The 15083-nt window shown below is 37.8% G+C and overlaps 1 protein-coding gene across 1 annotated transcript; it reads left to right on the top strand.

Annotated features, from left to right (window-relative positions):
• The first annotated feature begins 1304 nt into the window (after positions 1-1304).
• On the top strand, positions 1305-12199 carry ZNF485 (zinc finger protein 485). Its single transcript, XM_004432507.2, is given in 6 exon segments — positions 1305-2292; positions 4137-4263; positions 4747-4804; positions 4806-4840; positions 10696-11280; positions 11283-12199. Coding segments are annotated over 6 exon segments (1419 nt in total). The 5' UTR covers positions 1305-2169; the 3' UTR covers positions 11774-12199.
• The last annotated feature ends 2884 nt before the right edge of the window (positions 12200-15083 follow it).

The following is a 15083-nucleotide window of genomic DNA, read 5'->3' on the forward strand; positions in this document are numbered from 1 at the left end:
TATAGGGAAAATGGGCAGTGAGGAGGGGGTCCAGAGATGTTGGTCTCCAGGGGTGATGGGCTCCAGGCATCACATTGTTCCATTCTCCTGTCAGCTGTGATGGATACCTTGTAGGTGTGTTTCCCACCTGTGGTCAGCCTGTTCCTGGAGAGAAACTCATAGAAAAAAGTTTTAATTTATCAAGCTGTTGGGGAGTACATACATAAGCAGAGGCCATAAATCAGGAGAGCACATGAATTTTTTTTTTAGAGTGCATGCAGAGCAGTGAGTAGTCACACAGAGGAGGGGCTGGGGCCACTTAGCATAACAAGATGGCCTCACTTATGTTCACTTACATCATCTGCCTAGAACAGACTCACCACAGACATACTCCCTCTTGTTACCTCACTTACTTCAGACTTCTGCCCATATGATCTCTTATCAAAGAAGGCAATCCTTACAGCTCTATATTAAATAAGAATCCTTCCCCCACCTCTTTGCCCTGCTTTTGTTCAATCCCTCTTTTCCTGACCCCGATTGGAATGTAAGATCTTTGAGAAGAGGGACATTAATTATTGTGTTCACTGTGTTAAAGAGAAATTATGCTGACACTTGAAACCTGCAAAGCAGACTTTATTCAAGACTGTTGCAATAAGAGAGAAAGCTTGAACTTAACTCCCAGTACAACAGGGACAAGTGGGGATTCATAGCCAACTGTCAGGGTAAAGGAGTAGATGGAAAATTACTAAGAAGAAATTGATTAGGTATCAAGGGTGTGGTGGTGAGGGGAGGGGGAGAGGAACTTGATTAGATATCAAGGGTGCAAGAAGAGGAGCTTGATTGGATATCAAGGGTGGGGGAATACTTGATGAACTGGCTTAATAGGATTCTTTGCTAAATTTGGGCTCAGCAGGCCAAAGACAAGGCTTAGTCAAGAATAGGGCTCAGAGAAGCCTGAATAAAGTTTGGTCAAGGAGAGAGTCCTTGTCAACTGCTCTATCCTTAGCATCTAGAACAGTGATTGGCACATAGTGGGGCATTGGTTAATCACTGTTAAATTGGTGAATGAATGCCCCATTCTGAGAAATTTTCTTTCAAATAAGAAGTCCTTATTGAACAAAAAAGATACATTTTTCTTCCCAAGCTGTCCAATTCCTGTAGTTTATAAGTAGAAATATTTTTTTATAGAAAATAATACATTTGTTAAAACTAATTCAATCTTGTTCCATTTTCTATGTCAACACATGATGAGAAAATTAACTTTCAGTGTTCTGGGTGCTATACTTTTTAAACATGCTTTTTCTTTGCTTGAAATCAAAACAGGATTACTTGGAAAAAACAAATAAACAAACGAACACACCATAAAGAGCTGCCCCAAAGTACCATATAACATGTCATGCAGATCCTCATCAATTTCTAGAAGTGGGTGCCGATCTTGGCTGCACGTTAGAATCACTTGGAAGTTTTAAAAAAATCTCGATACCAGGACCATATACAGAGCATTAAATCCGAATGTCTGGAGCTGGGACCGAGGCACCATTACTTTCCAAAGCTCCGCGTGTGATGCCAACCTGCGCGTGGATGCATGGAGACCCTAAGACGGCTGATTGTATCCCGGACTACATTTCCCAGAGGCTTCTACGACCATTTCCGTTTCCGGCCTTGCCCGCCTTGGCGTGTGTAGAGCGAGGCGTCGGTTTGTTGCTGGTGTTAGTGGCCAGGTGCGCTTCGGTTAGTGGTGGCACAGCCTGCGCTTCTGGGTCTGGGAACGGCCGCCGCCGGGCTGGGTCTCTGAGACCCGCTGGGCCTCTCTTTTCCCCGGGGGGCAGGTAGAGGAAGGAGCCGGTTCGGAGGGGACCGTCAGATGTGGGCAGGGCCCCACCTGCAGGAGCCGTGCACTGTTGAGTGGCCGCTTGAGTGGCGCATCACAGAAGGCTTAAAGGCTTGCGCCGAGGCCCAGAGACTGTCACCGACGAAACTTTCCACCGTGTTGGCCGAGGTGCCTGACTGACTCACAGCCAGAGCTTGGCCTGGAGCTTCCTGCAAGGCTGGCCTCCAGGCAGCCGTCCCATGACCTTTCTTCCTGACCTTAACCATCTTCACTTGTCTACCTACCTTTGTGGGGAGTAGGGAGGCTGATGGACCGCTCTCGTCCAGCTCGCAGAGAGCAAGTTCTAGCTAGTATAGGACATGGAGGGATTTCCTCATATCGCCTTTATTTCCCGGATTGGTTTACTCAGGATTCTTGGCCTTTGCCTGGGAGAACAGTTCAGGAGACAGATGGCCCCAAGACTACCAAGAGCCCAGATCCAGGCAAGTTTGATTTTTCTTTTTCCTGAGAAATCGCCATCATTTCCAATTGAAGTTCCGTTTATGCCTTTTGCCTGGAAGATGCTCTGCCCGGTGTATGGACCAAGTTGCCTGAGCCAGTCCTGGATGGGAGCAGCTCTACAGAGAAGGGACATGTCTCCCCACTGTCATCCCTTCATGTCCTTCTCTCTACCGATTACATAGTCATTCACTAAATAGATGTTGCTATCCGTGCTTTCTAGAGTGCTAGAGACTGAAAAATACTTTGTACGTAAGGCATAGCTGTTGTCTCAAAGACGTTGCCAACTCACAGAAGATGAAAAACAGACACATTTAGCATATAAAGACATACAGGCTAAAGTATCAGTAAATGATACACACCACTCAGGGATGGCAGTGCTCTCTTGACCTTGGGGGGGGGTCAGAGGAGTCTTCAGGGTGGGGCGGTGGTGATGGTGGTGATTGTTGTAGTTTTTCCTGAAGAATAAGTGAAATTTGCATAATTGCAGAGGATGGGGTGACTAGGGGAAGGCGCTGCAACATGAGTGAAGCCATTACATCTGAACCATGAACAATGCGGCCCCAGAGAAAGTTGGAAATGTTCAGGGTCTAGAATGCCAGTCTGGAGTTTGCCTTTATCCTGGAGAAAACTGGGTTTTGAGGATTTTGAGAAGTTGGCAGGAAGTAATCAGCATTTTTAAAAGTAATAAATATTTGAATATTTATTGTACAAACGAAGAGTAACAAAATTTTAAAAACTAGAGATTACCCACATTCCTATGAGGCTAACAAGTCAAATTATTTCGTTTGAAACACGTTTTCATATGTATTTTTTAGGCTTACTCATTTTTTCCTTTAAATATGTCAGAGCCATTTCTTCCAATTTGCTCCATAGTCACATTTTTATAGCTCCTTTTTATATTGTACCCCTCAACCAGCCCTCTGACCATGAGCAAGTTCTTTCAACTCTCTGAGCCTTAGTATCCTTAGCTATAAAATAGATGCAATAATGCTTTATACAGTTGTGGTGGAAGTTCAGAGAGAGATGGTGTATATGCTAGGGCTTAGCACTGTGCCTGGTGCATGTTAAGTTGCTACTGCTATGAGTGGCAATTAAAAAAATATATATATGTGTATATTGATATTCTGCCCCAGAGTCAGACCATAGTCCTTGTACGTTCTGGGATAAAGCCAATATCACTTTGCCTTTCTTTCAGAGTTTCTGTTAATTTGTTGATTCACAAATCCTTGAACACTCCCATGTGCCAGGCAGTGTTTTAAGCTGAGGAGACAGCAGTGACCCAAGTGGTCCCTGCCCTGGAGCTCACATTGTAGGGGATACTGACAATAAATCTAAACCTCTCCTGCCAGCTAGTGAGAAATCCTGTGAAGAAAAATAAAGTGGGTCCTGATGAGGACGGGAGAGGAGAAAAGAGGAGACCTTTTTGATAACGTGACATTTAAGCAAAGACCAACAAAGTGAGGGATGAGCAAACACCAGCCCCGGAGGAGGGAGCATGATGGGTGTGTTGGAAGAACACGAGGAGGGCAATGTGGCTGAAGTGAGGGATCCGACCTCCTCTCACCCTTCGCTGGGTTCTCCAGTTTCTCGTCTTTTAATTCTTCATTCCTGTGAAGCAGGTCTGCTCTCTGAACGTGTCCTATACTTTCCCCTTGGTCCTTTTGTTAACTGTGTCCCACTTCTCTCCCAGTAAACAATCTGAACTATCAGAAGCTGGCCTTGAATTTCTTGCTTTCCTTCTCCTGTGAGGCCTTTCTGGCTCCCTACTTCAGGGGCAAGGATGTCAGCGGTTCCTGGATGAGCAGAATTGGGTCTGGTTTTGCAGGGATCACTGACATTTGGGGATGTGGCTGTGGCCTTTACCCAGATTGAATGGAGACACCTGGATTCTACTCAGAGGGCCATGCACAGAGATGTGATGCTGGAAATCTATGGGAATCTGGTGTCCGTGGGTAAGGATGTCTTTGTGTTTGACTCAAAATTGGTCTACTGGGCAACTGTGCATTTTCACAGGGTAAGTGATTTGGGGTATTTAAAAATCTTAAATGGCAGGGTTTTTTTGTTTGTTGTATTTTTTTTTTAGCATGGGCTTAGACGCTGGAGTTTACGCCCCTTCTACCCCTCAGAAAGGTCAGAGCCTTACAGAGTTTAAGATGGGCAGCTTTGTGTGCAGTCCAGCCCAGTTTTCTAAATTTTCCACGTCAGGATTCATCTGCCACCAACAGGAGTTTCTCTTCCTCAAGGAGGTCCAGTTTTCTAACTGACTTTCCCTCCTACATTTCTATGACTGCGTGATATGGACATCCTTGATACCACCCTCTAGGCCTCCCTGACATACCCATGCTCCTTATAGACCCCCAAGTTGAGACTGAGGTCTGGGATAATTCCTTGTGCTCATAACCATGGTTACATTCCTTTTCTTTCTCTATGAACAGGGCTTCTCTCTTCCAAACCCAAACTAATCACCCAGTTGGAGCAGGGGGCAGAGCTGTGGGGAAGTACAGGAAGTCCCATCAGGTACTTGTGTAGGTGAGTGAGGTGGGAGCCATTTCAAGCAGCAGCTCAGCACACAGAATGGCAAGGAAGACATTCTTGGTCAGAAAGCTCCTCTCAGGGGGCCCATGTCTGTGCACCAGGGCTGGAGCACCTGGCACTAGTTTCCTCTTTTTAACGTCATCCTTATGTCAAATGACCTGCGATTTTTCTCCATTCTTTCCTCTCCTGTGGACAGCTGCTCCCTTCACGAGGGCCTCAGGCCCATTAGCTCCTGCCCTGCAATCCTCAGTCTTTTCATGTGTTTTTCCCTCCCCATTTTCAGGCGCTTGTCAGGCTATTCTTTATTTCCACCTTCTGTCATTCTCAATTCCTTCGAAATTCTCTCCTGGTTAGCTTGTTCAATGACTGTATAACCCTTTCTAGTTTTAGGATCCATATCCCTGATCGTATAGTGGCATGGCAGATTCAAAGTATAAGCATAGTTTTTTAACTATCAGGTAACTATTATTTTTGGCAAACAAATTGATGGGGAAGCATTTTCTTTTCTTCCCTTTTCTCATAGGTCGTCTTTTATTTCTCTTCTCTGTTATCCTTTGCTCTTGGCTCTCATTTTTTTCTGTGTATACTTTGCATAAATTTCTGTATGTCACTTGCTCTGTGTCATAGTTCATATTTATTTATTTTTACTTTTTTTTGTGAGGAAGATCGGCCCTGAGGTAACTTCCGATGCCAATCTTCCTCTTTTTGCCAAGGAAGATTGGCTCTGGGCTAACATCTGTGCCCATCTTCCTCTACTTTATATGGGACGCCGCCACAGCATGGCTTGACAAGCGATGCATCGGTGCGCACCCAGGATCCCAACCTGGGAACCCCGGGCCGCCGAAGCAGAGCACGAGCACTTAACTGCTGCGCCACTGGGCCAGCCCCTATAGTTCATTTTTAAATCTTTAAAAGTGGATGTTTCTCCTGGAATGCTTATCCTGCCAGTATTCCTTCTTTTAAAACTCTGTCATTTTGCCTATATCATCTTAGGGGAAACTTGTATAGCTGTATTTCATGGAAAATCCCAGTGATACATAATGATCTTGCTTAACCTAGGTTTTTAAAAAAATGCTTTTCAGTAATTCCTTTTGTTCTTACTGTGTTTAACTTCCCCTCCACTAAATTCTTGTGTAGATTCTTTATAGGGTAACAGCAGTAACTCAGTCTTCCTTATTCTTTGTTCTTTCTGTTTTAATTTTAGTATTTTTTGAAATAGGATGTTTAAAATTTAGATGTAGTAAAAACTAGCAATGTTTCCTCTAATATTTCTTTTATCCATTTAGAAGATTAATAAATCTTTATACAAGATTTCACAACCATTCAGTATTTTATGCTCCCCCCGCTTTTTTTGCATATTTCCCTCTGTTAGTTTTTAGAAATGCATATGGTGCAAAATTCAGATGGTTCAAATGGTATGCAGCCTCCTTCACGTACCTTTCCTAATCACCCACTTCCCCTCCCCAGAGGCATCCTTGTATAAGTTTCTTGTGGAAGTTTCCAGATATAATGTATGCTTTGCAAGAATGTACATGTATTATTTTTAAAACACATTTGTCACATATCTTGGAAATCATTTCACATAGCTACATCCTATAGAGCCACTATTTTTCTTTTGAATGCCTGTGTAGTGTTCCCTTTTATGGGTATACTGTAATTTATGTAGTCAGTTCCCTATTAATGGACATAATAACTATGAACAGTGCTGCAGTGGTTATCTTCATACATATATCAGTTCTCTCAAGTACAAGTAAATCTCTAGGATAAATTCCTAGAAGAATTGCTCGGGGAAAGGGTAAGTATATTTTCAAATTTAGTAGATACTACCAACATCCATAGAGATTATATGTATTTATACTCCTAATGACAATGTATGAGTGCCAACCTGAGCATACCTTGTCAACAGTGACTTATACTTTTTGATCATTGCCAATCTGATAGTTAAATTTTTTTATTTTATTGTAATTTTAATTTGCATTTCTCTTATCAGGAGTATAGTTGAGCATGTATTTTTTAACTTTGTTTTTTATTGACTTTTTTTTGTATTGTCAACAATAATGGTAATGATGGATATGCTTGTCTTTTTGTGTCTTTAATGGGATTGTGTCTAGGGTTCTTGCATTTAGCTGGTTGTTGGGTTGGGATACGTATTTGTCATTATGTAGAGGAAGTATTTAATTCACCTCTTTTATTAAGGAATTTTTGTTTTTTTAAATTAAGCGTGGATGTTGAATTTTATCAAATGTGTTTTCAGCATATATGGAGATGCTATCTATCTTTTCCCTTTTTATCTGTTAATGTGGTAAATTTTATTGACTTTGCATTCTTAGCAGAACCCCACTTGGTCATGGCACAGTACGTTATTCTTTTAATATACCAGTAGATGATTCTATTTGCTAATCTTTTATGTAAGTTTTTGCATGGATATGTATAAGAAATTTGTTTACGTTTTTCTTTTTTGTCAGGCCATTTTCATGGGTTTTTTATTTGTTTTGCAATATTTCTTAAAAAATTTTTGGATCCTTCCTATTTTTATCCTCTGGTATAGTTTAGTTCATGTGACAGCTGGTTCCCTGAAGGTTTGGTGCTATGTTTTGTTTTTACTTATTTATCGTGACAGGGAGGAGGGTAGGGGAATTGGGGAGTGGTTCTTTGACAGTATTCTCTCCTATATAGTAACCTGTCGAAGTAGGTTTTCTTTCTCTCCCTCGAAACAGTTTTGGTAATTCACAATTTCCTTAAACGTATCCAATAATTCAAGTTCGCAGATTTATCTACATAGTTGTGAACAAAGTAGCCTTTTATGATTCTTTTTATAATATCCTCTACATTTATGGTTACTTTCTCCTGATTTCGTACATTATTTATTTGTCTTTTTCCATTTTTTCTCATTCATTAGCTCTTTTATTTTTTTAAAGAGCTCTTAGATGTATTTATTAGTATTATTGTTTTCTGCTTTTAATATTTAATTCCTTCTTCCTTTTCTTTCCTTAGGTTTATTTACTTTTTCTAACCTTTTTAGTTGTTTACTTAATTCATTGATTTTCCTTCTTGTTTATGTAATATAAATGTTTAAAGGCTTAAACTTTTGTTTGTGCAGTGGTTTGGTTTTATTCAATAGATTCTGATATGTAGTTTTTATTATTATTATCTTTTAGATATTTTGTAATTTGTGTTTGGATTCTCTGATCAAAGTATTAAGAGACTTGTAAACTAGCCTTCCTTTTTCTTTCTTAAAGACTTTAAAAAATTTAATAAATATATAGAAAAGTTGATAAAAAATATATGTACAGCCTAATTAGTGTTTTTAAATTGCATACTCATGTAACCAGCACTCAGGGCAAGAACTAGAACACTGGCTGTACTCTACTAAATCACATCTTGTTTCCTCCCAATCATTAACCATGCTCTCCCCCTCCGCCTAAACAAAAATAGTTTATTTTGGCTTGTTTATAAGTTTTATGTGAATGGAACCATATAGTATCTTTTTCCCCCTCTGGCTTCTTATGGATAACATTTTGTGAGATTCATCCATTTTCATTCATTGTCCTTGCTGTGGATCAGTAGTTCTTAAAACTCTAGCATACATCAGAATGCATGCTTAAGTATAATTGCTGGTCCCCACTCTCAGAGTTTTTTTTTTCGCTAAGTCTGGAGTGTGGACTGAAAATTTCTACAAGTTCTCAGGTGATGCTGATGCTGATGCTCTTGGTTTGGGGCCCATGCTTTGGGAACCACTGCTATAGAATATTTCATTCATTGTATGACTAAACCATAGTTCATCTCATATATTTGGATGGATATTTGGGCTACTTCCAGCTTTTGACTATTATAAATGCTATGAACATTCTTCTGTGTTATCTCTTGGTTCACATGTGACTACATTTCTGTTGGGCATATACCTAGGAGTGGAATTTCTATTTTATAGGATATGCATATATTCAACTTTAGTACAAATGCCAAATGGTTTTTCAAAGTTTTATACCAATTTATACTTCCACCATGAGTGTGTGAGAGTGCTCATTGTTCCATATCCTTGCCAACACTTGATATTGTCAGTCTTCTGAAGTTAGTCATTCCCTGGATGTGTCACGTATCTCGCTGTGGTTTTAAAATCCATACTCCTGATACCTAATAAAGTTCAGGACATTTTCAAATGTTTGCTGGCCAAAATATACCATCTTTTGTGAAGTATCTGTTCAAAGAACACTTTGGTGATTACATATGCAGTATCACCTTTCTCTCTGTGGTTTGCTTTTCACTCTTAATGGTCTGTTGATGAATAGACGTTCTTAATTTTTTTTTTTCCTGAGGAAGATTCGCCCTGAGCTAACATCTATGCCAATCTTCCTCTATTTTGTATGTGGGTCACCACCACAGCATGGCCGCTGACGAGTGGTGTAGTCCATGCCCAGGAACCAAACCCAGGCTGCTGAAGCGGAGCACACTGAACTTAACCACTGGGCCATGGGGCCGGCCCCTAGAAGTTCTTAATTTTAATGAACTCAGTTTATCAACCTTTTTCTTTCTTGTTGGTGCTTTTCGTGTCCTATTTAATAAATCTTTCTTTTTCCCAAGTTCATGAAGATGTTCTCCTGTGTTAACATCTAGAAGCTTTATTGTTTGTCTTTTACATTTAGATTTACCATCCTCTTAGAATTGATTTTGTGCATGGTATGAGATAGGGTTCATGTTTACTTCCCCCCCCCCCCCCAAAATATGCTAAAGTAGTCTCCTCTTCCTCACTGCTCTGCAAGGCTACCTTTCTCATAGAGCACGTGTCCATATGTGTGCCTTTCTCTTCATATGAGTAATTTGCCTCCACCTAGCTTTACAATCAGTATCTTGAAATTTTCTCTAGTTTAACCATTACGCGTTAAATATATATCCCATCAAAGGCCATTTGAAGGATCTGGGCTGTTTCTTACCAGGCTTCACCTCCAATTTGCATCTCCTTAAAGAAGTCTTAGCTCTAATATCTGATGTATGGGATTTCTCCCCAGGCTAATAAATATAAATATATAAAAAAATATAAATATAAATATATGTGTGTATATGTGTGTATATATCTATATCTGTAGTTATAGATAGAAATAACTTTTTATGAGAAAAAATTCATTCAGTAAAAGAATTGATCAACCATTGTTGATTTATCAGAAATTTGGCTCCATTAGTTTTTCAGAATCTCCTTGTCAGAATCATTTTGCATATTTTCTATTGGGTCTTGTGTCTGTACTTTGTAAACAGCTAAAGAAAAATCACATAGTTGACCTTTTGATTGGTATGTTCTTTTTTAGATATGTTAAAAACAGATTACAGTAAAATCTTTTGACATGAGAACTATTTTGATTCTTTAAATATTTTGTCTGGTTTTTATCTGAGTCATTAGATGTTAGTTTGCTGTTAAATTTTCACAGATGAATGTTATTCGTATGTTCTTGGAGAAATTACAGTCTTCTCAAATGTACCACCCTACAGGAGTAGGGTGCTACTTGGTTTTCTCCCCAAATTACATAAATTTATTTATGTATTTATGTATTATGTATTTATCCTCATATTCTCATTGCTTTTCTTTTCTGTGTGTTTCATGTGTTACCTCCCTAACTTGGTAACTTCTTAGATGCTCCTTGCATTCTTTAAATACAATGTTTATAATATAACTTCCTTCCATTTCTTTTGACTGCTACTTCTCATATCTTTAGTTTTGCCATCTATTCTGAGCAAGAATCACAAGTGGGATGAGTTAAAACCCTTAGTTGTGTTGAATAGAACATTATCCTTATCCTTGTGCAACTCTCATTTTCAGTATTTCAACAGAGAACACTTGAATTTTTAAAATTTTCTTTCAGTCCAGGAGTACTGGTTTGAAACAGAGTTGTTGGCCCTAAAACAAAATGTTTCTGATGGATCTGATCAGGAGGAGTGAATAAAAAGTGTCATGATGGAAAGAGGCCTGGATTGGGAGGACAGAAGTTCCACAGAGAAGATGCACTATAAATGTGAGGAATGTGGGAAAGTCTTCAAATATAATTCCTCCTTTATTAGCCACCAGAGAAATCATACTGGTGAGAAACCCCATAAATATAAAGAATGTGGGATAGCTTTTATGAGCAGCTCATCCCTTTTAAATCATCATAAAATTCACCTAGGCAAGCAACTTTATAGCTGTATTGAATGTGGGAAATTCCTCAAGAAGCATTCAAAGTTTGTTAATCATCAGAAAATACATTCTAGAGAGAAATTCCATAAATGCAATGAATGTGGGAAAGCTTTCAGAAAGAACTCTATCCTTTTAAGTCATCAGAGAATTCATACTGGTCAGAAACCCTACAAATGTAATAACTGTGGGAAAGGCTTTGCTCAGAATGCAGCCCTTACTCGTCATGAGTGAATACATAGTGGAGAGAAACCTTTTAAATGTAAAGAATGTGGGAAGCTTTCAGGGATAACTCAACTGTGTTGGAACATCAGAAAATCCATACTGATGAGAAACCATATCAGTGTAATGAATGTGGAAAAGCCTTTAGGAAGCTCTCAACTCTTATTAGTCATCAAAGAATGCATACAGGAGAGAAACCCTATCATAGTAAATGTGGAAAATCTTTCAAGTATAGCTCATCCTTTGCCAGACATCAGAAAACTCATAGTGGAAATAAACCCTATCAATGTAATGACTGTGGGAAAGCCTTTGTGAAGAGCTCAACCCTTATTGGACATCAGAGAATTCCTACTGGAGAAAAACCCTGTCATTGTAAGAAATGTGGGAAATCCTTCAAACATAGCTGTGGCCTTGTTGAACATCAGAGAATCGATACTGGAGAAAAACTTTATGAATGTAATGAATGTGGGAAAGCTTTTCCCTGGAGTTCAGCCCTTAAACAACATAAGAAAATTCATAACAAAGAAAGAGCAATCAAATGTAGTTAGTGTGGTAAATCATGCAGAAATAGTTTATTCATTTTGACCATCAAAGAGGAGACATTCAATAAATTACACATTTAACAAAAGTATTCTGTGCACCTCTATCCTGAAGAACTTCTCACTTGTGAGAAGGTCATTGTAGTATGGTTTGTACTAGTGAAATATTTGAAGAACCTAAATGTATATCAATATGGAAATAGTTACTGTAGAATCCTGTGTAGCAAATGACAGAATGAGGTAGAGATCTATATATGGCCATAGAAATATCCTGATGATACCTTGTTAAGTTAAAAAAGCAAGTTGCAGAAAATTTATATATTATGGTCTTATTTATATTTTAAAGAATGAAGCTATTTTTGTTTGTACATTTATGTTATATGATTTCAGAAAGATCTGGAAAAATAAAGGCCAAATATTAACAATTGTTTTCTTTGAGAAGAATGTGGTATTGGTATGATGAAGTGAAATTTTGACATTGGCTGTGTTTTTTTGAAATATTTAATCAAGCATACATCCGGGTATCTTCTATAATTTAACAGCTGTCTTTCTAAATTAGAAAATTCAGAAACCATAAAAATTAAAACACACACACACATGAAAACTAAAAACGTTTATATTACCAGAGGTTTCACAATGTTAAAATACAAAGAACCAGGCTTGGGGAAAATATTACCACCATCCTATATAACAAATAAAACTTAGAATATCTAAAGAGTTCTTAAAAATACATAAGAAAAATACAAAAACCCCAGTGGAGAAATGGTCTGGGATATGAATGTACAGTTGTCAGAAAAAAGTACATAAGGTCAAACTTAAAAAGAGATGACCAGCTTTAGAGAAATGTGATTTAAAATGATCAGATTTTTTTTGGCTTCTTTGGCAAAAATTAATAAGGTATATTTGATGCTTTTGAGTGTGCAAGAAAATAGGCACACTTGTAAGTATATATGTATATAAGTACATATATATATATAACAATATGTATATTGTTAAAAGAATTGTGAGTTAACAATATATTTGGTGGTGAGAAGCATAATTTGACTATATCTACCAACTTTTAAAAGGCTTCTACTCTTTGACCTAACATTTCAACTTCTTAAAAATCTAAGAAACAGTAAAGTTGGTCTTTAGAGCATTATAGTAGTGAAAAGTTGGGGTCACCATAGTATCTATCACCAGGGCTTTAAATATTTACACACATTGAGAACCACATCAGAGAGTGTTATAATTTTTGCTTCAATTGTCTAACATAATTTAGAAAACATAAGAGGAGAATAGTCTTTTATACTTACCCAATATTTTTACTCTCTCTGTTATTCTTATTTTCTCACATTTCAATTCTCTTTTTTTCTTTTTTTTTTCTGTTTGGATACTTTCTTGTAGCCATTCTTTTAGAGTAGGTGTACTGATGACAAATTCTCTTAGTTTCATCTGAAAGAAATGGTTGATTTCCCCCTTCATTCCTGAAGGATATTTTCACTGGGTATAAAAATCTAGGTTGAGAATTCTTTTCTTTCAACACTTGAAAAATGTGTGCCAATTCCCTTTGGCGCCCAGGATTTCCAATGAGAAATCCACTGCTGTTCAAATCATTGGTTCTCTACAGGCAATGCTTTGTTTATTTCTAGCTACTTTCAAGGTTTTTTTTTTTCTTTTTGTTTGAGTTTTTGAAGTTTGATTATGATGTGTCTTGGTGTGGATTTCTTTGGGTTATCATCTTCGGGATTTACTCAGCTTCTTGAATCTAGAGGTTTATGCCTTTAACTCAATTTGGGAAATTTTCAGCCAATATTTTCAAATACCCATTCAGCCTTACTTCTTTTCTTCTCTTCTTTTGGAACATCAATTATACAAATGTTAGCTCTTTCATTATTGTCTCATTTCTTTTCAGTGTATTTTATCTCTGTCATTCAGATTGAGTAATTATTATTATTATATCTTCAAGTTTACTGATTCTTTCCTCTGACATATTCACTCTGCTATTGAGCCCATCTCATGAGTTTTTAATTTATTTTATTTTTCAGTTCTAAAATTTACATTTGATTCTTTTTTTAAATCTCTAACCACCTGTGTGACCTTGCACAAGTTATTTAACCTCTCTAGACTTCAGTTTCCTGAAAATTATAGTTTGTGCTTATCCCAGAAGTTTTCTGTGAGACTTCAAGGATATAAGGCATAGCTCAGTGCCTAGCAAAAAGTAAGCATACCATAAATATTAGCTCTGATTGAAAAATTATTTTCCTACAAATAAATTAACATCAAACATTTCCAGCTTTCTGGTGTGTGATTTTTATGGTATTTTTATTGTGTGGGGTCATTCCCACTTCAGAGGTACCTTGATATTTTATAATGAAAGTCAGTGGGAAGATAAATATTTGTTTTACCAGGGCAAAATTCTGCACTTAAGTAGCGTTTGTTTGCTCAGTTTTTTTTTTCTTTTTGCTGAGGAAGGTTATGCCTGAGCTAACATCCATTGCCAATCCTTCTCTTTTTGCTGAGAAAGATTGGCCCTGGGCTAACATCCGTGCCCATCTTCCTCTAATTTATATGTGGGACGCCTGCCACAGCGTGGATTGATAAACGGTGCTTATGTCTGCACCTGGGATCCAAACCTGTGAACACAGGCCACCGAAGCAGAGTGCTTGAATTTAACTGCTCTGCCACCAGGCCATTCCTGTTTACTCAGTTTTAACCTTAAAAGTACATTGGGTACATGAGGAGCTTTAGCCTAACATCTTAATGTAACATTTTGATATTTAATGATTTGTTTTAAATATACTTTATATTATATATACTTATATAAATAAATATAATGTATAATATATACCTTATATGTAAATATACAGTATATATATATGTGTGTGTATACATGTATGTATATGTAGTCAATTCTCATTATTCACAGTACTTATGTTCTAAAAAGTCTCAGTGAACATTAAATTAGCAAATACTGAACCATTACTCCTAGCAGAAATACAAAGTTAGGTTCTTGTAAGCTTCTGGTCACAATATTTTCATTAACTGATCAGCATGTTGCAATTTTTTTTTGTATGTTTCTGTTTAAAGACACCTTACTTAATATATATTGTTGATTTATTAACATTGAACTCATAATCAGCAAGAGTATAACTCATTCTTGAACAAAGCTTATATAACACGTTTTCTTCCTGAGGTACATCCCAGCCTCTTGTGCTTAAGAACATTCGATGGCACTTCAGCACTACACTTGAGGCCATTTTAAACAGCAAAATCGCCAAGAAAAAACATAAAACTGTGAAAAACCTGGCATTAAATATACCATGAAAAGGAAGCTTCT

Source organism: Ceratotherium simum, chromosome 6, assembly GCF_057802395.1.
Source record: "Ceratotherium simum simum isolate JZ-2026a chromosome 6, ASM5780239v1, whole genome shotgun sequence".
NCBI lineage: Eukaryota > Metazoa > Chordata > Mammalia > Perissodactyla > Rhinocerotidae > Ceratotherium > Ceratotherium simum.